Source organism: Lepidochelys olivacea, assembly GCF_965140295.1.
Source record: "Lepidochelys olivacea isolate rLepOli2 genome assembly, chromosome: 1".
In the NCBI taxonomy this organism is placed as follows: Eukaryota; Metazoa; Chordata; order Testudines; family Cheloniidae; genus Lepidochelys; species Lepidochelys olivacea.
The window spans coordinates 2,848,276-2,873,583 of NC_140411.1; the positions used below are offsets into that span (position 1 = coordinate 2,848,276).

General features: G+C 47.8%; 2 protein-coding genes and 1 pseudogene across 3 annotated transcripts in view; 1 reads left to right on the forward strand and 2 right to left on the reverse strand.

The window, feature by feature from the left end:
- Positions 1-25,308, forward strand: part of LOC311514553 (olfactory receptor 52R1-like) — a gene marked incomplete at both ends in the record, with an annotated part of 69,502 nt that overhangs the window by 2,481 nt on the left and 41,713 nt on the right. The window lies entirely within an intron of this gene.
- Positions 9,188-10,135, reverse strand: LOC311514598 (olfactory receptor 52R1-like; the record flags this gene model as incomplete). Its single annotated transcript, XM_084617164.1, has 1 exon — positions 9,188-10,135. The coding sequence occupies one exon, from the start codon at positions 10,133-10,135 to the stop codon at positions 9,188-9,190; it is 948 nt and encodes a 315-aa protein (XP_084473290.1).
- On the reverse strand, positions 18,591-22,128 carry LOC311514627 (olfactory receptor 52L1-like; annotated as a pseudogene). The gene is made up of 2 exons: positions 21,794-22,128; positions 18,591-19,179 (listed from the first exon to the last, which is right to left on the reverse strand). The product of its transcript is annotated as an olfactory receptor 52L1-like (transcript).

The following is a 25,308-nucleotide window of genomic DNA, read 5'->3' on the forward strand; positions in this document are numbered from 1 at the left end:
TGTGGGTGTTCACAGAGTAGCAGCGGCTGCCTTCTTCCCTTCCTCAGGCTTTGTGGGGATGTTGCAGCAGCAGGCTTATTGCAAAGATGCAGATCTATAGAACAATGGGGACCCCAGCTCCAGGGGATGGAAGCAAAATGCAGGGGCTGAGGAACTCTGGGCTGACATTTTCAATGCTCCTGGTCTCCAGCAGCTGCTCCATATCACGGGGCAGCACAAGATCAGGAGCGAGGTTATACTGAACCCACAGCTGCCCTCATCAGTGGTGTTTTACTTTTGGAAGCTTTCTTGCTGGGGATACGTTACTAGACACAAAGAGCAGCAAATTCTGAAGTGGGCACAGCGAGGAATGCCACTGTCCGGCCAGTGATCACGTGGGCGCCCAAAGCTTCGGCAGCACAAAAAGACTGCCACTGAGTGTATATAGACTGTCTAGCGTACAGACCTCAGATTGTGATATAGCTTTATTTCTTAGATAATCTACTTTGATCTTATTATTTCAAAGTTATTATTTTCAATCACTTAACATCTATCTTTTTGTACTTAATTAATCTGTTTTTTTTTTTGGTTTTTTTTTTTTTTTTTACTAAACCAGAGCGTTGTTTGAAGTATAAAGGGAAATCTTCTCAGGAACAGGGGCTGGTGCATTATTCGTTCCACTTTGACACTTTGAGGGAGGGGCAGACTGGGTAATAAACTTACCCTGGTCTGACTTCTCATCAGGGCAAGATGACACAGCTCTGGGGAGAATTGGCTGGAACCTTTCTACTGTTGGTTCATGGGTGGTTGGCAACAGCATTCATGTAACACACCTAGGTCTGTCCCTGCCTGGGAATGTTTGTGGGAATGCAGGACCTGGAGGGGTTTTCAGCTTCTCACAGTGTGAGAGGGGGCCCAGACTGGTATGCGAAAAGGCTCAGGAGTAGCCCACTTCCAGGTTGCACCTGGGGAAGTACATCGCAGTGGTGCTGTTAGCAGGGTAAAATGAGCAGCTTGCTCTGCTGGGTGAGATTTGCACTTCACCCACTAGTGTGGAGAGTTTTAGTGAGACGTTACGGGTGGTGTCTGAAGCAGAGTCAAAGAGGTTACCAGGTTGCTCCTTTCCGCTTCTTTATTTCAGAAAAGGGAAGTAGGGACAGAAAAGCAACAAGATGAGTGAAAACAGTGAAACAGTGGAAAACGTGGAGGTGCTGAGCTCGCAGACATAGGTGAATTGTGGCGCTGAAGCAGGCAGAGGATGCCAGAGAGGAGGCTGTGATCTGTGGAACTAAAAGAACAAATTATTGAGGAGAAAGAGGGACAGCAGAGACACACATTGGACTTGCTGGAAAAGCTGCACCAGATCCCTCCCACTCCACCAGGAGGGGGCTGGTACGAGCAGGCTGGGACATGTAAACAAAATGAACGATTTGATGGGGAAGTGGGAAAGGGGCAAAGGTGTTACAAGCTTTGAAGGAATGTTTGACTTTGTTGCTCAGGAGCATTTGTTAAACATGTGCAAAGATGGTTTAAAACAGTGTCTGTGGGACAAAATGACAAAAACCGTGGATGAGATCTCTTTTCTAGCTGATGATTTTGAGCAGACACAAACAGCTGTTGTGAAGAAACCACAGACAGAGGGGTTTAAACTCGATGAGAGGCAGGGTTCTAATTTACCTCACTCCTACAATCCCTGACCCAAATCTCCTGTAAAGAGAGAAGAGTCCAGAAGGGTCTACCATTGTAATTCCTCTGATCACCTGAGGAATATATGCCCTGTGCTGGGAGAAAGGAGGGAGCAGCTGGTCCATGCAAATGCTGCAACCCTGAGCCCAGAACCCCCTCAGGCACCTCTCACTTCTCCCACTGTAAAGTTAGCCTCTGCACAACCAGGCATGAAGCATATCGAAGCTGTCAGCACTAGTGGAGGGAACACCTTGGGAGGCAAGATATAGGGGCAGAAATTTCTGTCGTTAGGCAGAGCATAGTGCAAGAAGGTGACATACTGACAGGATAGATAGCAGAGCTTTTATTAACAGGAGGTTACAAAATCCTTATTCCTTTGGCTAAAGTGCACACAGAAACTGGGGGTTTGGAAGCTGTGCTATCAGTGGGGTTAGCAGATGATAACCCTGTTGAAATGCTGATTGGGAATGATTTCTTCCGAGTAGCTCAGGCTGTTAAAGTGTCTGCCTGCAGGAAGAAGGAGCGTTCTGCTGGGACCCCAGAGGGAAAGGAGAAAGTCCCAGGCACTTCAGAGGCAATGGCAGAGAGTCTCTTTGAATCCTCTGCAGCAGGGGGAAGCTGCATGCTTCCAGGGGTGGGAGTTGTTCAGATCAGCTCCTGCCCTGCAGCTGAAGGTGACATAACTCCTCCGGGAGGGAGGGGAGGATACTTGCAGTCAGTGAGAATTCTCTTCCAGCTGTTAGCTGCAAGCCTATTACATCTGAATCAGGGAGAGATCCCACTCGAGGGAGCATAGCGAGATGTGCCTTGTGGTTGGGGATGAGGGGCCCAGAGGAGGAAACAATGGGAGTAGAACAGAGGTGGGCAAACTATGGTCCGCGGGCCACATCCGGCCCATGGGACCGTCCTGCCCAGCCCCTGAGCTCCCGGCCAGGGAAGCTAGCTTCTGCCTGCCCACCTCCCAGGCTTTCCAATAAGCCTGTCCTACCGCTCTGAATGGCCTGGTAAGGGGGAGGAGGGGAGTTGAATAAGGGGCAGGAGGTCCTGGGGGGCAGTCAGGGGACAGAGGACGGTTGGATGGCATGGAGGTTTGGGGGGGGGGGGCAGTCAGGAGATAGGGGTCCTGGAGAACCTGTCAGGGGGCAGGGGTGTGGATAGGCATCAGGCCAGTCATGGGACAGGGAGCAGGGGTGTTGGATAGGGAGTGGGGTCCTGGGAGGAGGTAGTTTGAGACAGGGGGTCTTGGGAGGGGGCAGTCAGGGGACAAGGAGTGGGGGGTTGGATGGGTCAGGAGTTCTGAGGGGGGCAGTCAGGGGGCGGGGGTATGGATAGTGGTCAGGGCAGTCAGGGGATAGGAAGCAGGAGAGTTGGATGGGGGTGAGGTCCTGGGGGGCAGTTTGGTGTGGGGGAGCTCCGGGAGGGGGTGGGCAGGAGACAAGGAGCAGGGGGGGTTGAATAGGTCAGAAGTTCTGAAAGGGACAGTCAGGGGGTGGGAAGTGGGAAGGGGAGTGGACAGGGGCCAGAGGCCAGGCTATTTGGGGAGGCACAGACTTCCCTACCCGACCCTCCATACCGTTTGACAACCCCGATGTGGCCCTCAGGCCAAAAGGTTTGCCCACCCCTTCAGTAGAAGAAGGTCTCCTCACTGGTCACTTGGGGAAGGGTGCCCAGGACAGAGCAGCTTATCGAACATCTGGGCACCCAGGCACTCAGGCTGTGAGAGGGATCTGTGTCGCTGACCTCGCAGAAGGGAGCAGTCACACGACTCACCGGTCATGGACAGACAGAGGGGTGACGCAGGGCACTCCATTTGAGGCCCTCATTTTTCAGCCCTTTGTTCCTGATGTTCTTGTGGAAACGAGCTCTGTCTTTTTCAAACAGGATGCAGATCCTACTAAAGAAGTGGTTGTCTGTGAAAATGCTAATGACCCATCAGACAGAGGGTAGGAGGAAATTCCCTGGGCTGGTAAGAAACAGAAAGAGCTATGAAAGTGCTGCTGAGAAAGGACACTCCTCTTCCCCCAGAGAGTAGAGATCACAACCTTTGAGGATAGGGAGATGGGAAAGGACCTAGTGCTTGAAGTTGAGATCACAGGAACAGTACACGTGAGGGGCGGATTTTTTCATGGGCATAACTCTGGGGTTGAGAAGAAGCTCCACAGAGGGCTAGCTAACACACAAAGTCCACTTATATCCTTACCTCACCAGACCCTGGCTTTTCAAGACCCCAAAGATAACCTTAGCCTGAGATCCTTACTGAAGGGGAAACTAAGGGTGGGGAGGGAACAGTAACTAAACACATGGTAAGGTTCAGGGAGGAGTTGAAAGACACAGTGAGTCTTGAAAAAAACAAACTGTCCAAACAAAAGATGTGGTACAATAACAATACATCGGAAACCAGTGATAACGTCTGAGGACACTCCTTCTCAGCTAACACCTGTAAACAGGCTCAATGCTTGTCAGAGTAGGGAAAACATAATTAAACCTGATCTCCTGCATGGAAGGAGAAGCTGAGGCACACGTCTTCGTGGCATTGATGAATATCTCTATTGAGTTGCCTGTTGGAAAAGTACAAAGGTTAACAATGCTGAAGAGATAAAAGGAGAGGTTTTCTAGTGACCTAGAGAAGGCTGAGTTTTGAGATCACTGGGCTGATCTACAAAGTGGTAAAACTACACAGAACTTTTCAACAGCACCTATGGGTAAAACTAGAATGATTGCAACACTTGGGAGTTGAATGGTCAAAATCTAAAGAGGGCCTTGGGCACACTGCTTCTGCCTCAGTCAGTGACTAACACTTTTGCAGTAAATTAAGGGGTGATATATAACATTCTGTACCAATATGTACCAGTATTTCAAACTTCTTTGCTCCTTGGTAACAGCCACAATGTAGTTTACATCCAGTCTACCCATTACATTGTGGATAAACCTGTAACCCAGAGTTCTTTCAACCCAAAGCTCTTGGTAACTTTTACTCTGTTCGAGGTGGTGTCAAGAAATAAATCAGGGGAGGCAAGGCCGTCCCACCGATAGATGGCTGGCACAAACAGGACAACACACGAGTGCTTTCACTTAAAGCTAAACTTTACTTAGTCTCAAGCACTTATACACACGTCCGCAACAGGTTAATAAAACACCCCCAATCCTTGATCATTACCAAAGCTGAGTGTGGCTTTCGAGTGGCACAGCGGCAGCCCGTCTGCCAGTTGGGAACACAAGATGAATCCAGAGGAAGAGACCAGTCCCGAAGAGTCCCACCACCTCAACCTCCCCCTCCCCTTATTTATACATTAGTAATAGAATGACATGTCCCTTAAAGAAAACTTGTTAAGCAAGCAATTCCAATGGGCAAGCAAGAGGGTTTCTTTTGATTATTGATTAACCAGGTGTGGGTTTTTCCTGAGTTTGCAGCCTTGAGACCCCAATAGACATTCCTGGAGCACATCCTGCTCTTCTAAAATGCATGTATCAGCAACGTCAACACAATTCTTATCAGAAAGGACGCGGGATCAAGCTGCCCTCTCTGTGGTTACCCCCCACCCGCCTTGGCTCAACCTTGACTGCTGAATGGCCAATTTACAGCCTGCTGACTTGGCTCCTTTTAGCAATAAGCCATGGTGGTTTCAGGCACTTTACTGGTTTTCCAAAGTCTCCCCGTACAAACCATTCAAATTATGGCCCATTAAGAAACACAATAGGCCTTGGAAGAAGCTTATCCCCACCTGATGGACTTTCCTGTGAATGTTCTCGCTAGTATATGGGTAATGGTCCTTGCTATGAATCACTGAAGCATGCAAGGACATGAGGCCAGCCACTGGGCTCCATCCTGTGCCTGTATTTTTCCACTAACTGTGCTGGGAACATTTGCTTTGGGAAAATGAAATTCACTCCATATGACAGAAACTGTAAAAGGTGGAAGCGACATCATCACTTGGCCTCACTCCCCCACAACCCAACACCTGCAAAAAAACTTAGCAACAAGGACTGAACTGGGGATGTGGTCCCAGGCTGAAGGGGATTCTTAGCCTGGGTATGCAAGATTGGTTGACTGTTTCTATCATCGGGATGAGACACTGCTTGATTGAAATCCTATCTAGTGTAGAGAACTTAGAAGGTGATTTGGTTTATTTCTTATGTAACCAACTTTGAGCCGTGCAATATTACTTATAATCACTTAAAATCTATCTTTCTGTAGCAAATAAATTTGTTTATCTTTTTCGACCTGAAACTGTGTGTTGTTTGAAGTGTATAGGGAAATCTGCTCAGGAACACAGGTGGGTTCATTGTCATCTACACACTGAGGGAGTGGCTGAGAGTGGCTAGTGAAAGTATTCATATAACTGCAGCTGGGTGTATCTCTGCATGTGTATGGCTTTATGTGTATGGGGATAAGTGCAAGATCTAGAGAAGATTCCATCTTATCATATCCTCAGTGTGTAAGAGGGGGCCCATATTGGTATGTCAGAGGGCTCAGTGGTACCCCAGTTCCAGGCTGCATCCAGGGGAACTCTGTCATAGCCACCCAATGAACAGACCCTGCTAGAATTGAGTCTGTTTCCTTCTTGCCATGTGTTCAGCTACTCACGGAGAGACCGTGATAACATCACGGAAGACAGGACCCATCAGTTCTGTCTGTCATTCTCTGTGAGTCCTTAGCCAAGGTCATCTCTCCCCATCCCTCAGTTTACCTATCAGTATCATGGGGATATATTCATAGAGACTTTCCTTTGCTAGGTGTTTTGAAGATCCTTCAATGCAAAGACGGTGGGCAATTTATGAGTTTACCCTGTATAAGCTTTATACAGAGTAAAATGGATTTATTTGGGGTTTGGATCTCATTGGAAATTGGGTGTCTGGGTGCTAGAGACAGGTATCCTGCTGAGCTGTTTTCAGCTAAAGCCTGCCGCTTTCGGGGGGTGGCCCAGATCCTAGCTCTCCGTTGCAGCAGGCCAGTGTGTCTGACTCAATAAGGCAGGGTTCTGGAAATCCCAAGCTGGAAGGGAAAACTGGCTCAGAGGTAATTTCAGCACATCAGGTGACAGTCCCAAGGGGATCTCTGTGACTGAACCCATCACACTGATCTCTCATCTCCTAGCAACAGCCCCATGCGTCTGCAGATACTGTTCTTTTCTCCCCTCAGGCATCTTTCTGCAGATCAGTCTGTGTGCTGGCTACCCAGATCTCCTAGACATTTACAGTCTATCAGACCCTAGGGAGGCTAAGACATTATCTCTATTTTTCTTAATAATCAACTCTAATATTAAATATACACAAAAACACAGAGCACAGAGCCTGAGTGTTTTCATCTTCTTTTAGGAAGTTCCCTTAATTACCGTTTACTCTTAAAGGTGGATACAGAACACAGAAGTGCAGACAGGTTTGTCTCCAGCCTATTCCCATTCAGATGATCGATTCACCACTAGAGGCTGAACAAACGCCACTGGGATTGCACAGAGCTATATTACAAATGGTGCACCCGCCGTGTTGGCTTTTGGCGTCGGATATTGCTGCAGAAGCTGATGTGAGAGAGGTGTCGGTCATGACAACCTCATGGTGATTCCCAGGGAAGATGCTTCCATCCCAGAATTCACAGGGACCCATCTCTCATTGAGAAACTCACCTGCTCGACAAACTCAGTGCAACCTGGGCGTGATGCAACAGAGAATAGGTCTCTGTGGTCCTTTCCACTCTGCGTGGCCATTAAACATTCAGGGCCCTTGCCACTGGTGACGTGTTTGCTTCAGTATCACTAGCCAAAATATCTCTCTTTTCTCTGAATCCCTGTTGACCCTGGCTTATGGCCTCTCACCCCAAGCTGGCTGCATTTCAGTGGCACAGTCAGAGAGCCCAAACAAAAGGTGGTGCCCCCATCTTGACATACAATGGCCAATCCATTTCTGAATCCCATTTGGCTAAGCACCTTCCTCCAAGTGATAAGGGGAGGTTTTGGAACAAATTGATAAACATAACAGTAGTAAATCACCAGCACCAGATGGTATTCACCCAAGAGATATGAAGGACTTCAGGAGTCAGTTCTCTGTTAATGCTCAGAGAACTGACATCCTCTTCTTCCTCACATCCTCTTCTTCCTCACATCCTCTTCTTGCATTTCAGGTCTATGGCTGTTAACAGGAGGGTTACTATCTGACTTTTATGTCCCGTAAGACATGGAGGTGCTAGGGCTCTGAACTGGAATAACTATAAAAAATGTCAACATGAACAAGACATCTTCTGTCCTAATGTCATTTGAAAAGTAGAACAAACTGTTTTGCCTGTAAGTTTCAAAAAATCCCAATTCAGACTGAAGCAGACACCCAGTGTGGGAAATTCCAGTCCAAATGATTAAAGATTTTTTGAACTTATAAGAAACTGAAAATAAGGTCTTCTAACTGATGTTGTCAGATAAACTTCATTAACGGTGGTGTCACCAGCACCACCTATCCATTTGTGAATCCCATTCACTTAAGCTCTTTGCTCAAATAATGACTGTGGAGAGCAGTTCAACAAGCCAAATATCGTGGAATCATAGAATCATAGAAGATTAAGGTTGGAAGGGACCTCAGGAGGTCACCTAGTCCAACCCCCTGCTCAAAGCAGGACCAACATGAACTAAAACATCCCCCAGGGCTTTGTCAAGCCAGGCCTTAAAAACCTCTCAGGATGGAGAGTCCACCACCTCCCTAGGTAACCCATTCCAGTGCTTCACCCCCCCCCCCGTCCACTACTGAAATAGTGTTTCTTAATATCCAACCTAGAGCTCCCCCACTGCAACTTAAGACCATTGCTGAAAGCTAAGGAAATAAGCCACACAATAGTCTCTTTCCTCAGAACTTTACAGCTGAGCTTTCGGGGCCCACAAGCTTTATGGTGCACAATCTCGGCTGCCTGCCTCAAAGTCCTGCTCCCAAAGCTCAGCTGATTTTATAGGGTTTCCTGGCTTCCCTCTGTGCTCCAGACAGGCCTGTCAGCCCCAGAACTGTGTCCTCACTGTACTCAATGCAGGTTCCTTGCCAGGCTGCACCAGATCCCATCCCAGCCCTGCAGCATGGGGAGCCCAGATTACGGTGGGGGAGGGGAGCATGATGGAGATGGTCCAGCAAGTGGATGGGGTTGGAAAGGAGGGGAGCGAGCAACAGCATGGTGCTTTGGGGGGAAAGGCGTAGCTTGGGCGGGGCATGGGAGGAAGAGGCTGAGAAGCGAGCGGGGCCTTTCGGGAGATGGAACAGGGGAAGCTGCCTTGTGGAAAGAGGTGGGGCAGGGGGCAGGGCTTTGGGGAATAGACTGGGCAGGATGCGGGGCCTCAGAGGTCAAGTTAAAAACAATTAGAATGGTGGCAATCCTATGAGCTATACACAAACCGATTCCTCAGTTTGTCACACTGACACAGCACAGTAAGTCCAAGAAAGGATTTAACGTCAATTTGACTGTCCAGTAAGTGATTCAGGGAAGGGGGCCCAGCACCATGTCACCAGACAACTCTGCATGGAGCTCATTCTCAGATTCAGAGCACATGAAGGAAACTTTAGGCCCCTTTATGAGTAAAGAGCCGGAGCAGTCTTACCCAGATCTTTTTGGTCCTCACCCCGTAGATGATGGGGTTTAGCATGGGGGGCACCAGGAGGTACACGTTGGCAATGAGAACGTGGAAATGAAGGGGTACATTCTGGGCAAATCTGTACATGAGGGAGATGAAAAGACGTGGGATGTAAAAGGCTAAAATGACACAGAGGTGGGAGACGCAGGTTTCAAATGTCTTGAGCCGGGAGTCCTTTGTGCGGAGGCTGAATATGGCCCTGAGGATCTGGGTATAGGACACAGCGATAAAAATCCCATCCAGACCCATCACACCGAATGTCACAAAGAGTCCGTAGAAAGTACTGACATGGGTGTCGGCACAGGCCAGCTTCGCCACGGCTATGTGCAAACAGTACGGCTGGGGGATGCTGTTGGTTGTGCAATATGGCCACTGTCTTACCAGGAAGGGAAAGGGCAGTATGACTATGCTGCTGCGCAGAACCACGGCCAGGCCCATCTTGGCCACCACAGGGTTTGTCAGGATGGTGGAATGTCTCAGGGGATCACAGATGGCCACGTAGCGATCCAAGGCCATGGCCACACAGATTCCAGACTCCATCACTGAGAAGCAGTGAGTGAAGTACATCTGGGTGAGGCAGGCATTGAAATTGATCTCCTTGGAATTGAACCAGAAGATTGCCAGCATTTTGGGCAGGGTGGACGTGCACAGGATCAGGTTGGTAACAGCCAGCATGCAGAGGAAATAGTACATGGGCTCATGGAGGCTCGGCTCCGTCTTCACGATGAAGAGGATGGTGAAGTTCCCCAAGACGGCGATGGCGAACATGGTGCAGAAGGGGATGGAGATCCAGACATGGGCTGCCTCCAGGCCAGGAATGCCCAGCAGGATGAAGGTGGAGGGGTTGGTGAAGTCGGTTGTGTTGGAATCTGACATAGAGTAGGAGAGAAGTTCTCTGCTGCTTGTACCACGTGTTTCCATGACTTCCTGTAGATGCCCAGAGTGATGGTCGCAGTAAAATTACCTGGATGGAGAGACAGTGTTAAATGAGTCAATGCATGTACTATTGGGGGCTGTTCTCATGGGTGAAGCAGATTGGTCGCCCTTCACACACTGAAAAATGATATTTTAATAATTCAGAGAAATGAACTATGAACAACTGACCTTACTAATCTGAATTCCATATTTTATGGTGCTCTCTGCCTCAATAATTCCCACTCATCGTGGTGTGGGAAACCTTACTGGGCACCAGTAGGAAACACAAGTGTGGATACTGGTTATTCATCATTGGTCCTTAGGCCTTATCTATACTACCAAGTTTTTTTTCGCTCAAAGCAGTTTTTGATGAAGAAACAGCGGCGGTGTACACACTGCAAAGCCACTTTCAACAACGGAACTGCTCAGTTTCAGTGACAGAATATAATCACTTTGACAGGAGGTTTAAGGCTTTTTACGGAAAATTTTTGTTTATTTTATTGCTGAAATTGGCTCCACAAGGCATCCAACATTGCCCATCCTGACTGCTGTGGTGAACAGTTTCAACTCCTCTCCCCTCCAACGAGGTGAACAGCTTCCAGCCTTCCCCCTTTAAAGGCTCAGGAATTTTAAAATTAATCTTCCCGTTTGCTGGGTGTGGAGTGCTCACACCACACTTTCCCAGGTGGCCATGGCAGCTCCACGCTTGGGCCACTGTGGAGCTCCTGAATCTGCTCCGTATCTGGGGAGAGGAGGCTGTGCAGTCCCATCTGCGCTCCAGCCCTAGGAACTGCGATACCTAAGGGCAGATTTCATGCAGCTTGTGGGAAAAGAGCTGTGATCAGGACACCCTGCAGTGCACAACAAATGGGAAGGACCTGAGGCACGCGTACCAGAAGGCAGGGGAGGCAAACAGTATCTGTGTTGCTGTGCCACAGAGCTGCCATTTTTATAAGAAGTTGGATGTTATCTTCAAAAGTGACCCCATTTCCACCACCAAGAACCCTGTGGGTACTTCGGTGGGGGTACTCCTATCAGTGTAGTTGTTCCACCTCTCTGAGAGGTAGTAGCTCTTTCGATGAAGAATTCTTCAGTAGACTTCTTGCTGTATATACCAGGGTTAGGTTGCTCTAGCTATATCTCTGAGGGGTGTGATTTTTTTTTCGATTGCAAAAAGGAGCAAATGCACTTTTCATTTGCATTAGCAGAGGCCTAGCATGCCAGTCACGGGAGGGGAGAGTAGCCCTTTTCTTGGTGATGGTGAGGCCTCAGCTGGAGTATTGTGCCCAGTTTGGGTCTCCAATATATAGGAGGGATGTAGAGAAACTGGAAAGGATCCAGAGGCAAGTGACAAAGATGAGCCACAGGGTGGAATGGAAGCCATACAAGCAAAGGCTAAAGAAACTGGGTATGATCAGTTTGGAAAAGGGAGGATTTTCGGGGGACCTGAGAGCGGTCTTGAGATACTTGAAAGGTTGCCATAAAAAAGATGGAGGAAAGTTGTTCTCTGTTGCCACATGGGGCAGGGAAGAGGCAATGGGTTCAAACTACAGCACAGCAGATTTAGATTTAATCTCAGATAAACTTCCCAACTGTAAGAACATGAGGACAATGGAACAGACGCCCAGGCAGGTTGTGGAAAGTCCTTCATTAGAGGTTTTCAACAGGAGGCTGGATAGTCATCTGTCTGGGGTGGTTTAGACACAACAAATCCTGCATCTAGGCAGAGGTTAGACTAGCTGATCCTTGTAGCACCTTTTAACTCTGTTGCTCTTTTGATTCCATGATATCAAATCCTGGTGTCGACCAGGTCTTATTCAAACACAAGTTATGGAGCTCAATACTGGGGTAACTGGGAGAAATGTAATGGCCTGTCTTACACAGGAGGTCAGACTGGATGATCTAATGGTCCCCTCTGACTATAAACCCTAGGAATCTATCAATATAGAAAGTAGTCCAGGCATTTATATTTATTCTGTCTCATAACACACAAACAAAGGAATATTCAATTACACTGAAAAGCTGAACATATAAAATTGATAAAAGAAAACTTGTTACATAAAACATATTTGGCCTGTGGAACTCCTTGCCACAGACATTAGTGGAGCAAAGAGCTTAGCTGAACGGGATTCACAAATGGATTGGCCATAGTTGGTGGTGCTGGTGGCATCACCCAGAGTTGAGTCTGTCTGACACCTTCAATGACAAGACTTCATTTTCAGTTGCATATAAGTTTGACAAACATTAATCTGAAATTTCCCATGTTGGGTGTCTACTTCCGGTTGAATTGCATTTTAAAAGTTTCATGGCATAACAGTTCAGCCAACTTTGGGAATGAAGCTAGGGGAGAAGATGTCTTGCCCACATGGAAAAATTGTTGTATTTATCCGAGCGAGGAGCCCTGGCACCTCCATGCTTTTCAGCAGATAAATTCTCGTAAGAGCCCCACCCCCTCCCCTACCCCATTAACAGGCAAAGCCCTAAATTTCAAGAGGAGGTGGTTACAGTGTCTGTGCATTAACACACAGCTGGCTCTTGAGGTTTTACTCAGTTCTTACTCCAGACTGGATGTTTTTCTGCAATATCTGCTTGAGGGCTTGTCTACATTTAAAACATGACAGCAGGGCTGCAACAGAGGACTGAGCAAACTGCGGCTCGCGACCTCTGAATCTAGCCTTGTATTGGACGTCTACTAACAACTTTCATCCTGAAGGATCCACTGTGCCACTGAAATTAAGCCATGTTAGGGCTGGAGCCCATCATCGAGGGTCACAGTAAAGAGGGGCATTTTGGCCCATGATGCTAGAGCAAATTCAGCACCTGTGGCAAGGGCCCTGGGATGTTTAGTGGCTGTGTGGAGCAGAAATGAATTCAGACCTACTCTCTGTCCCATCATACGTATGTTGCACTTGGTTTGTCAAACCGAAAGAGATGGGTACCTGTGATTTCTGGGACGGAAGTTTCTTTGCTGGGAATCCCCCTCAGGCAGCCGTGTCCCACTCCTCTGTCACCCCAGCATCTGCAGAAGTATCCCATGCCGAGAGCTGACACAGGGATGTGCACTGTTTATAATATAGCTCTGTGCAATCCCAGTGGGGTTCGCCCAGCTCCTAGGGGAGAAACGGTGCCTGGATGCAAACAGGCTGGAGACCAGACACTCTCTAGCCAGTCCCTCTCTTTCCATTGCCGTGCTGTGTGCTTGTTATCCAGCTTTAACAGTAAACAGCAATTAAGGGACTTTCCCAAAGGGAAATGAGAACTCTTGAGCTCTGTTCTAGGTCAGAGAGGAATTGGCTGCTCTTTGTATGTGTGTATATTTAGAAATTATAGTTGATTACTAAGGAAGCTAGGGAGCGTGCCTAGGTCTCTTAGGGTCTGATGCTAAGTGCCCAGGAGAGATGGGTAGATAGTAGACAGACAGATCTGGAGAAAGATGACTGAGGGGAGACACAAACACTTTCTGGAGGCACTTGGGACTTTCACTAAGTGATCAAAGATCAGTAATTCTCACATTAACTATTATCATACCACATAGAACCTTTCATTGAAGGATCTTCTAAATACGTAGCAAAGGAAAGTCACTATGAACATATCCCTATTATATCCATAGATAAACTGAAGGACAGGAAGACATGACTTGGTCAAAGTCAAACAGAGAATGACAGACAGAACCCAAGAGTCCTGAGTTTCCTGCCATAACAGCAGTCTCTCCATCAGTAACTGAATGCATGATAAGCGGGAAATGGACTCATACTGTCATAGGGTGTGTTCATTGGGTGTCCGTGACAGACTTCTGTAGGGTTCAACAGGGGTACCACTGAGCACTCTGACATACCAACCTGGGCCCCTCTCATACTGTGAGGCTCTGAAAAGCTTCAAGCCCATCCAGGTCTTGCACTTACACACTTACATCAGAGCTGTAATGTCTTTCCCTTGTCAGAAGACTGACCAGTGTAAGTTTACTGCCCTGCCCCCTTCCCTCAATGTGGAGAGGACAATACACCATCCCATGTTCCTCAGCAGATTTCCCTTTTTACTTCAAACAACACACTGTTTTAGGTAAATAAATAGAAAGCAGTTGTACTAAGTACAGAAAGATGGATTTTAAGTCGTTATAAGTTTTAGAGAACAGATCAAAGTTGGTTACTTAAGAAATAACCAAAATTGCAATCTAAGATCTGTATGCAAGACAGGATTTGAATCAAGGAGTGTCTCACCCTGATGGGAAAAACAGCCCACCCATCTTTCAGACACAGGATAGAAACCCCTTCAGCTTGGGACAACATACCCAGTTCAGTTCTTATCCCTGAGGTGGTTCCGGGTGTTGAGTTGTGGGGGGAGTGAGTCCAAGTGACAATGTCACTTTCCCCCATTACAGCTTCTGCCATGTGGAGGGAACTTCATTTTTCCAAGCAAAAGCCCCCAGCGCAGTTAGTGGGAATCTTCAGGCACAAGACGGAGTTCAGTGTCACATGAGCTGGTCACGTGCCCTTGCATGCTTCGATAATTCATAGCAGGGGCCATTATCCATATCCTGGCTCAACATTCACAGGAACATCCATCAGGTGGGGATAATCTTCTTCTAAGGCCTATCATGTTTCTTAATGCACCATTACCTTGAATGGTTCATTCATAATATGCTGTCTAGATGGGATGTGAACTACATTGTGGCTGTTACCAAAGAGCAAACACATTTGAAATACAGGTACATAGTCAATATTCATAACTTTAGGTAAAAAAGAATACATGCATACAAATAGGGTAATCATGTTCTGTAAATGATAACTTGTCCATTGATACATTACAGGACAAACTTTATATAAAACACATGGTAATCATATGACCATGGTAAATATGGTGACGCGAGGGTGTTGCTTTGGAGCACATAATATCAGAACTCGCCCCTTAGTTTACTGCAGGAGTGTTTCTCAATGACTAATGCAGTGTCAGTGTGCCAAATGCCTTAATTGGGTTTTGACCATACAACTCCCAAATGTTGCAAGCATTGTGGTGTTACCCACAGGTGTTCTTGCAAAGTTCTGTGTCCCTCCAACACTTTGTAGATCAGGCTAGTGAACTCAAAAGTCAGCAAGTGTGCCTTCTTAGGGTCACTAGAGAAACTCTATTAATGTCTGTGCAGCATTGTTTACCATTGTGCTTTTCCAACTGGTGATATCTCAACAACGATATTCTACAAGGCCATGAAGTGGTGTGACTCAGTTTCCCCTTTTACACAGCAGACCAGGTTTATTATGCGTTCCCTGCTGAGAGAAGCTTTGACCCTCTTTACAGATGTTGGCTGAGAAGCACTATCCCCTGAGAAGCACTATAGGTCTTCTTGTTTACTACTCATAGCACGGCAAATAGCTTTTCCCAAAAATCATGCATATTACAACTTTTCATCAGATTTACCATCACTGCCAAATTCTTTGTTGTTAGGTTTACTATTAGTATCAAACTTTGCATCATCAGATTTAACATCATCACCAAATCTTTTATCCCAGGTAGATGTTTCCATATATTTTTATTCTACCATGCCTTTTGCTTGGACAATTTGGTTTGTTCAACATCCATTGGGTTGTTCAATTGCTCTATGAACCTCAGTATGTATTAATTTACTGTTTTTTCTTTTCCCTCAGTGTCCCGTTCAGTAGGGATCTCAGTCTAAGTTTATCTTTGGTGTCTTGGTATGCCCGGGGTGAGGTAAGGATGTAAGGGGACTTTGCATTTTTGCTTGCCCTCTGTGGAGCAAAGAGGAATGGGGTAAAAAGGAACATGCTTCCCACCAAGTGTAAAACACTCTGTCTGTGCTTTATTCATAATCAATTCTTGTGTCTGCTCAAAATCATCACCTAGAGAAGCCATCTCATCCACAATTTTCACGCTTTTCTCCCACAGACACTGTGTTACATCATCTTAACATATATTTAAGAAATGTTCCTCAGCAACAACATCAAACACTCCTTCAAAGCTTGTAACACCTTTGCTCCTTGCCCACTTCCCCATCAAATCCTTCATTTTATTCACATATTCCGCATTACTCATACCAGCACCCCTCTGAGGATTTGTCAGTTTCACTCTATATGTTTCAGGAGTAATCTGAAATTGTTTCAAATCCATTTCTTTGAATTTAGAATAATCTAAATGATTCTCAATTAGCATTTTATTGACTAGATCCAGATCTTCACCAATTAACTTTGCAACTAAAGTGGGCATCTTCCGGTTATCAGGAATCATATGAATCACAAATAGCGTCTCAAAGCTAGTGAAGTATTCAGCGATATCACCTGCCTCGTTGTATTCAGGACACATCTGTTCTGATTGGTGGACTTTTCAAGAGGTCCCTGCCTTTCTTCTTTCCAACCTCTGACCACCTCTCCAGTCAAAGTTTTTTTCTTCTAGCTGTGTTCTAAAGTGTTGAGTTGTGGGGGGAATGAGACCAAGTGGTGATAACACTTCCCCCTTTTCTAGTTTCTGCCATGTGGAGGGAACTTCATTGTCCCAAACAGAGATACCAGCACAGTTCGTGGAAAAGTACAGGCACAAGATGGAGTCCCGTGTCACATGAACTGGTCACATGTCCTTGCATGCTTTGATGAGTCACAGCAGGGGCCTTTACCCATATTTCGGCTACAGGCGGGGACAAGCTTCTACCATGGCCCATTGTGTTCATCGATGAGCCACCCACTCAAATATCCATTCACAATGTGCTGACTAGACTGGATTTAAACTACTTTGTGGGCGTTACCACAGGAGCAAACACATTTGAAATACAGGTAGCTCATCAACATTTGTTACTTCATAGGCAAAAATGATACAGACACACAGATAGGATAATCACATGCAGCAAACCACGGCGTTTCCATAGATACCTCACATGACATATTTTGTACAAGATTTGTTGGAACTATATAACAGTGGTGAAAGTGGGGTGCCAGGGTTTTGCTTTGGGGGTAGAGAGTGTCACAGCAATGTACCTATAGAACTGGAGCTCTCTGAATCCTAATTTGTATTTTTATATAAGACAGACATCCATGTCCTGAAAAAGACTGCATTCTCCTCTGTACCGTAGGAGAAAAGCATGCCGAGGTACAGAGCAAAGGAAACAAGCCTCAGGGCCTTGGCCCTTGGTGTGCAGCTCCCCGCTCCCAGAAGGAGGCGCTAGAATGGAAGCTGCACCCTGAGACTGGGCCTAGAGACCCAGAGCTAGAAACTCAGAGCGAGAGGCCCCCATCTGGTGGGCATCCAGCCACGGGAGTTTGCGCAGGTCTGTGACAGCAAACCTGGAGCTGCTTCCTTGATGCTAGGGGACTGTGAGTGGAAGGAGAGTGGGGCTGGGTGATCCCAAACCTGTGTGAAGAGGTCCACAAGCTGTTCTCTTCACCCTAACGTGGTTCAGCTCTCCCAGACTCTCCCATTGCTTCAGCACACCCTTGCCATAGCTCCCCTTTGGGAGCACTCTGTTTCTAGTTTCTCTCTTTCCGGGCACAGGATTGTTAAAGCAACAGACCCAGGCCTTGCAAATGGGGTTTCTAAAACATTTCCTTTACTTTAGACAGCACAAGAGATCCCGAATACACACGATACAATACCTGCCCACCATTCTCTGCCTTAGTGAACATAAGATAATAAGAACGGCCATACTGGGCCAGACCATAGCTCCATGTAGCCCCGTATCCTGTCTTCCAACAGTGACCAATGCCAAGTATTCCAGAGGGAATCCATACCCTGTCGACCATTCCTAGCTTCTGGCAAACAGAGGGAAGGGACACCATCCCTGCCCATCCTGGTTAATAGCCATTGATGGGCCTATCCTCTATGATTTTATCTAGTCCTTTTTTGTTTATACAGTCTCTGGGTTTATAAAGGGCTGGACCAAACCCTCCTCTCTCTGTTCCCTCTTCTGGGGGGGTTTCATTCCTTCTACACCCTTCCCTCTGCTGAGATGCTGGAGAAAACTGGCTTTTATCTAGAATGCAGTTACTCCCTTCTTCTGTCCCAGCGAGATCTGCTTAGGTGCTGAGAGTCTTAAACGACCAACCTATTTACAGACAGATGCCTCCGCCCCAGCCTCCTGCCCCTGAGCATAAGGGTGTGAGTGAAGAGTACAGGAAAAGCCCAGAGACATAAGGATAACAAAAGTTCACAGCCTCAAATGAGACTTAATGCGGTTTCCACACATCCTGGTTTTACCTGGACAGTCTGGTTTTTGGTTGCTGTTTCTGGGTGCCTGCATCACCCAGACACGGGCACCCAGACACAGAAGGGCTAATGCAAATAAGGAGCCCACTCAGAGTCCATGGCGACAGTTCTACGATCACATACCACTGTGAGTGATGTCAGATCATGAAGGAGCCAGATGCCATGGTGATGAATGTTGTATATTCCTAGATTAAATTAGACAGGCACACACTGCTCAGATTCCTTTCTGCTGGAAGATACGGAGCACCCTCTCCCGGATCTGTTTGTTTTTCACCCCATACACAAGAGGGTTTAGCATGGGGGGGCACCCACAGAGATTGACCACCAGGATGTGGACATGGTGGGGAACATTGAGGTCAAAGGGGTGGGTGAGGAAGATGAAGAGGCCAGGGCTGTAGTACACCAGGACGACACACAAGAGAGATGTGCAGGTGCTGAAGGCCTTGAGACGGCAGCAGCCTCAGCACGGCCTTGAGGATCGTAGCACAGGACACAGAGATGATAAGCACATCAAATCTCACCAGCATAAAAGCCACAAACAGGCCATAAATGGCACTGACTGTAGCATTCCCACACCTCAGCTTCACCACGGCCCTGTGCTCGCAGTTTGAGTGGGAGATGAGGCAGCGCTGGCAGAAGGGCAGCGTGCGGACAAGGAGGGAGAAGGGGCTCACCAGAAGGACCCCACGTGCCAGCACCAGGCTCTCCCTTGTCACTATGGCTGGGACGGACAGGATGCTGGAGTGGCGGAGGGGGCAGCAGATGGACATGTAGCGATACAAGGCCAGGGCCAAGAGCATAGAATCATAGAATCATAGAATATCAGGGTTGGAAGGGACCCCAGAAGGTCATCTAGTCCAACCCCCTGCTCAAAGCAGGACCAAATTCCCAGTTAAATCATCCCAGACAGGGCTTTGTCAAGCCTGACCTTAAAAACCTCTAAGGAAGGAGATTCTACCACCTCCCTAGGTAACGCATTCCAGTGTTTCACCACCCTCTTAGTGAAAAAGTTTTTCCTAATATCCAATCTAAACCTCCCCCACTGCAACTTGAGACCATTACTCCTCGTTCTGTCATCTGCTACCATTGAGAACAGTCTAGAGCCATCCTCTTTGGAACCCCCTTTCAGGTAGTTGAAAGCAGCTATCAAATCCCCCCTCATTCTTCTCTTCTGCAGGCTAAACAATCCCAGCTCCCTCAGCCTCTCCTCATAACTCATGTGTTCCAGTCCCCTAATCATTTTTGCTGCCCTTCGCTGGACTCTCTCCAATTTATCCACATCCTTCTTGAAGTGTGGGGCCCAAAACTGGACACAGGACTCCAGATGAGGCCTCACCAATGTCGAATAGAGGGGGACGATCACGTCCCTCGATCTGCTCGCTATGCCCCTACTTATACATCCCAAAATGCCATTGGCCTTCTTGGCAACAAGGGCACACTGCTGACTCATATCCAGCTTCTCGTCCACTGTCAACCCTAGGTCCTTTTCCGCAGAACTGCTGCCTAGCCATTCGGTCCCTACTCTGTAGCTGTGCATTGGGTTCTTCCGTCCTAAGTGCAGGACCCTGCACTTATCCTTATTGAACCTCATCAGATTTCTTTTGGCCCAATCTTCCAATTGGTCTAGGTCTTTCTGTATCCTATCCCTCCCCTCCAGCGTATCTACCACTCCTCCCAGTTTCGTATCATCCGCAAATTTGCTGAGAGTGCAATCCACACCATCCTCCAGATCATTTATGAAGATATTGAACAACACCGGCCCCAGGACCGACCCCTGGGGTACGCCACTTGATACCGGCTGCCAACTAGATATGGAGCCATTGATCACTACCCGCTGAGCCCGACAATTTAGCCAGCTTTCTACCCACCTTGTAGTGCATTCATCCAGCCCATACTTCCTTAACTTGCTGACAAGAATACTGTGGGAGACCGTGTCAAAAGCTTTGCTAAAGTCAAGAAACAATACATCCACTGCTTTCCCTTCATCCACAGAACCAGTAATCTCATCATAAAAGGCGATTAGATTAGTCAGGTATGACCTTCCCTTGGTGAGTCCATGCTGACTGTTCCTGATCACTTTCCTCTCATGTAAGTGCTTCAGGATTGATTCTTTGAGGATCTGCTCCATGATTTTTCTGGGGACCGAAGTCAGGCTGACTGGCCTGTAGTTCCCAGGATCCTCCTTCTTCCCTTTTTTAAAGATTGGCACTACATTAGCCTTTTTCCAGTCATCCGGGACTTCCCCGGTTTGCCACGAGTTTTCAAAGATAATGGCCAATGGCTCTGCAATCACAGCCGCCAATTCCTTCAGCACTCTCGGATGCAACTCGTCCGGCCCCATGGACTTGTGCACATCCAGCCTTTCTAAATAGTCCCTAACCACCTCTATCTCCACAGAGGGCTGGCCATCTCTTCCCCATTTTGTGATGCCCAGCGCAGCAGTCTGGGAGCTGACCTTGTTAGTGAAAACAGAGGCAAAAAAAGCATTGGGCACATTAGCTTTTTCCACATCCTCTGTCACTAGGTTGCCTCCCTCATTCAGTAAGGGGCCCACACATTCCTTGGCTTTCTTCTTGTTGCCAACATACCTGAAGAAACCCTTCTTGTTACTCTTGACATCTCTGGCTAGCTGCAGCTCCAGGTGCGATTTGGCCCTCCTGATAACATTCCTACATGCCCGAGCAATATTTTTATACTCTTCCCTGGTCATATGTCCAACCTTCCACTTCTTGTAAGCTTCTTTTTTATGTTTAAGATCCGCTAAGATTTCACCGTTAAGCCAAGCTGGTCGCCTGCCATATTTACTATTCTTTCGACACATCGGGATGGTTTGTCCCTATAACCTCAACAGGGATTCCTTGAAATACAGCCAGCTCTCCTGGACTCCTTTCCCCTTCAAGTTAGTCCCCCAGGGGATCCTGGCCATCCGTTCCCTGAGGGAGTCGAAGTCTGCTTTCCTGAAGTCCAGGGTCCGTATCCTGCTGCTTACCTTTCTTCCCTGCCTCAGGATCCTGAACTCAACCAACTCATGGTCACTGCCCCCCAGATTCCCATCCACTTTTGCTTCCCCCACTAATTCTACCCGGTTTGTGAGCAGCAGGTCAAGAAAAGCGCCCCCCCCTAGTTGGCTCCTCTAGCACTTGCATCAGGAAATTGTCCCCTACGCTTTCCAAAAACTTCCTGGATTGTCTATGCGCCGCTGTATTGCTCTCCCAGAAGATATCAGGAAAATTAAAGTCACCCATAAGAATCAGGGCATGCGATCTAGTAGCTTCCGTGAGCTGCCGGAAGAAAGCATCATCTACCTCATCCCCCTGGTCCGGTGGTCTATAGCAGACTCCCACCACTACATCACTCTTGTTGCACCCACTTCTAAACTTAATCCAGAGACACTCAGGTTTTTCTGCAGTTTCGTACCGAGTCCACCGACGAGATGGAGTGGACAAAGAACATCTGGGTGAGGCAGGCGTAGAACGTAATCTCCCTGGAGCCCAGCCAGAAGATGCTCAGCTTTTTGGGCAGGGTGGACGTGGATAGAACCAGGTCGGTGATGGCCAGCATGGCCAGGAAGAGGTGCATCAGCTCTTGCAGGCTCGACTCAGTCTTTATAATGCAGAAATAATGACATTTCCCAGCACAGCAATGACATACATGATGCAGAAAGGGAAGGTGATCCAGAACTGGGCCTCCTGCAGCCCAAGGATGCTGACCAGGAGGAAGACGGCAGGGAGGGAGCGGGTGGGACATGACATGAGCTGCTGTTCTTCTCCTGCCTGAGATGGGAGAACTTTGACCCTCTAAACAAGCAGCAAAGATCCCAGGAGGGCTGATTCAATTCCTGGGAAAGAGGGGTGCAAGTGAGTTACTGAATATTGGATCCAGTTCCTCTGTTCCAAATACCAGCTTCTGCCCCAGGACAGCAACGTACACGGAATCACTGGAGTCAGGGGTTGTGGCAGCACGGTCTGTCTCTCCAGAGACAGCTTGAAGTTTTTTGGTTTGCTTTTTCTCCTTTGAGATTCAATTCCCTTTCCTGTTCTGGCTTTCCGTGTGGCATGAGTATGAGAAGACTGAAGTGTGATGGGGTGTTGTAGACTCTTTGTTTGTTTCCTTTCTTCTTTCTTAAACAGTGCAGCAAGAAGCAGTGCTCATTAGTCTGGTTATTAATACAGGTAAAAGGAAGACCCTGGCCATTACTCTCTAGCAATCTGCAGCTGCAAACTGCAACCAGCTCAGTATGAACCTGTCTGGAGGGATTGCTGGGCAGGTGGCAGCTTCATAGACAGGGCTGGAGGCTCCTCGAAAGATGTGGGTGTTCACAGAGTAGCAGCGGCTGCCTTCTTCCCTTCCACAGGCTTTGTGGGGATGTTGCAGCAGCAGGCTTATTACAAAGATGCAGATCTATAGAACAATGGGGACCCCAGCTCCAGGGGATGGAAGCAAAATGCAGGGGCTGAGGAACTCTGGGCTGACATTTTCAATGCTCCTGGTCTCCAGCAGCTGCTCCATATCACGGGGCAGCACAAGATCAGGAGCGAGGTTATACTGAACCCACAGCTGCCCTCATCAGTGGTGTTTTACTTTTGGAAGCTTTCTTGCTGGGGATACGTTACTAGACACAAAGAGCAGCAAATTCTGAAGTGGGCACAGCGAGGAATGCCACTGCCCGGCCAATGATCACGTGGGCGCCCAAAGCTTCGGCAGCACAAAAAGACTGCCACTGAGTGTATATAGACTGTCTAGCGTACAGACCTCAGGTTGTGATTTTGCTTTATTTCTTAGATAATCTACTTTGATCTTATTATTTCAAAGTTATTATTTTCAATCACTTAACATCTATCTTTTTGTACTTAATTAATCTGGTTTTTTTTGTTTGTTTTTTTGTTTTTTTTTTTACTAAACCAGAGCGTTGTTTGAAGTATAAAGGGAAATCTTCTCAGGAACAGGGGCTGGTGCATTGTTCGTTCCACTTTGACACTTTGAGGGAGGGGCAGACTGGGTAATAAACTTACCCTGGTCTGACTTCTCATCAGGGCAAGATGACACAGCTCTGGGGAGAATTGGCTGGAACCTTTCTACTGTTGGTTCATGGGTGGTTGGCAACAGCATTCATGTAACACACCTAGGTCTGTCCCTGCCTGGGAATGTTTGTGGGAATGCAGGACCTGGAGGGGTTTTCAGCTTCTCACAGTGTGAGAGGGGGCCCAGACTGGTATGCGAAAAGGCTCAGGAGTAGCCCACTTCCAGGTTGCACCTGGGGAAGTACATCGCAGTGGTGCTGTTAGCAGGGTAAAATGAGCAGCTTGCTCTGCTGGGTGAGATTTGCACTTCACCCACTAGTGTGGAGAGTTTTAGTGAGACGTTACGGGTGGTGTCTGAAGCAGAGTCAAAGAGGTTACCAGGTTGCTCCTTTCCGCTTGTTTATTTCAGGAAAGGGAAGTAGGGACAGAAAAGCAACAAGATGAGTGAAAACAGTGAAACAGTGGAAAACGTGGAGGTGCTGAGCTCGCAGACATAGGTGAATTGTGGCGCTGAAGCAGGCAGAGGATGCCAGAGAGGAGGCTGTGATCTGTGGAACCAAAGAACAAATTATTGAGGAGAAAGAGGGACAGCAGAGACACACATTGGACATGCTGGAAAAGCTGCACCAGATCCCTCCCACTCCACCAGGAGGGGGCTGGTACGAGCAGGCTGGGACATGTAAACAAAATGAACGATTTGATGGGGAAGTGGGAAAGGGGCAAAGGTGTTACAAGCTTTGAAGGAATGTTTGACTTTGTTGCTCAGGAGCATTTGTTAAACATGTGCAAAGATGGTGTAAAACAGTGTCTGAGGGACAAAATGACAAAAACCGTGGATGAGATCTCTTTTCTAGCTGATGATTTTGAGCAGACACAAGCAGCTGTGGTGAAGAAACCACAGACAGAGGGGTTTAAACTCGATGAGAGGCAGGGTTCTAATTTACCTCACTCCTACAATCCCTGACCCAAATCTCCTGTAAAGAGAGAAGAGTCCAGAAGGGTCTACCATTGTAATTCCTCTGATCACCTGAGGAATATATACCCTGTGCTGGGAGAAAGGAGGGAGCAGCTGGTCCATGCAAATGCTGCAACCCTGAGCCCAGAACCCCCTCAGGCACCTCTCACTTCTCCCACTGTAAAGTTAGCCTCTGCACAACCAGGCATGAAGCATATCGAAGCTGTCAGCACTAGTGGAGGGAACACCTTGGGAGGCAAGATATAGGGGCAGAAATTTCTGTCGTTAGGCAGAGCATAGTGCAAGAAGGTGACATACTGACAGGACAGATAGCAGAGCTTTTATTAACAGGAGGTTAAAAAATCCTTATTCCTTTGGCTAAAGTGCACACAGAAACTGGGGGTTTGGAAGCTGTGTTATCAATGGGGGTAGCAGATGATAACCCTGTTGAAATGCTGATTGGGAATGATTTCTTCCGAGTAGCTCAGGCTATTAAAGTGTCTGCCTGCAGGAAGAAGGAGCGTTCTGCTGGGACCCCAGAGGGAAAGGGGAAAGTCCCAGGCACTTCAGAGGCAATGGCAGAGAGTCTCTTTGAATCCTCTGCAGCAGGGGGAAGCTGCATGCTTCCAGGGGTGGGAGTTGTTCAGATCAGCTCCTGCCCTGCAGCTGAAGGTGACATAACTCCTCCGGGAGGGAGGGGAGGATACTTGCAGTCAGTGAGAATTCTCTTCCAGCTGTTAGCTGCAAGCCTATTACATCTGAATCAGGGAGAGATCCCACTCGAGGGAGCATAGCGAGATGTGCCTTGTGGTTGGGGATGAGGGGCCCAGAGGAGGAAACAATGGGAGTAGAACAGAGGTGGGCAAACTATGGTCCGCGGGCCACATCCGGCCCATGGGACCGTCCTGCCCAGCCCCTGAGCTCCCGGTCAGGGAAGCTAGCTTCTGCCTGCCCAC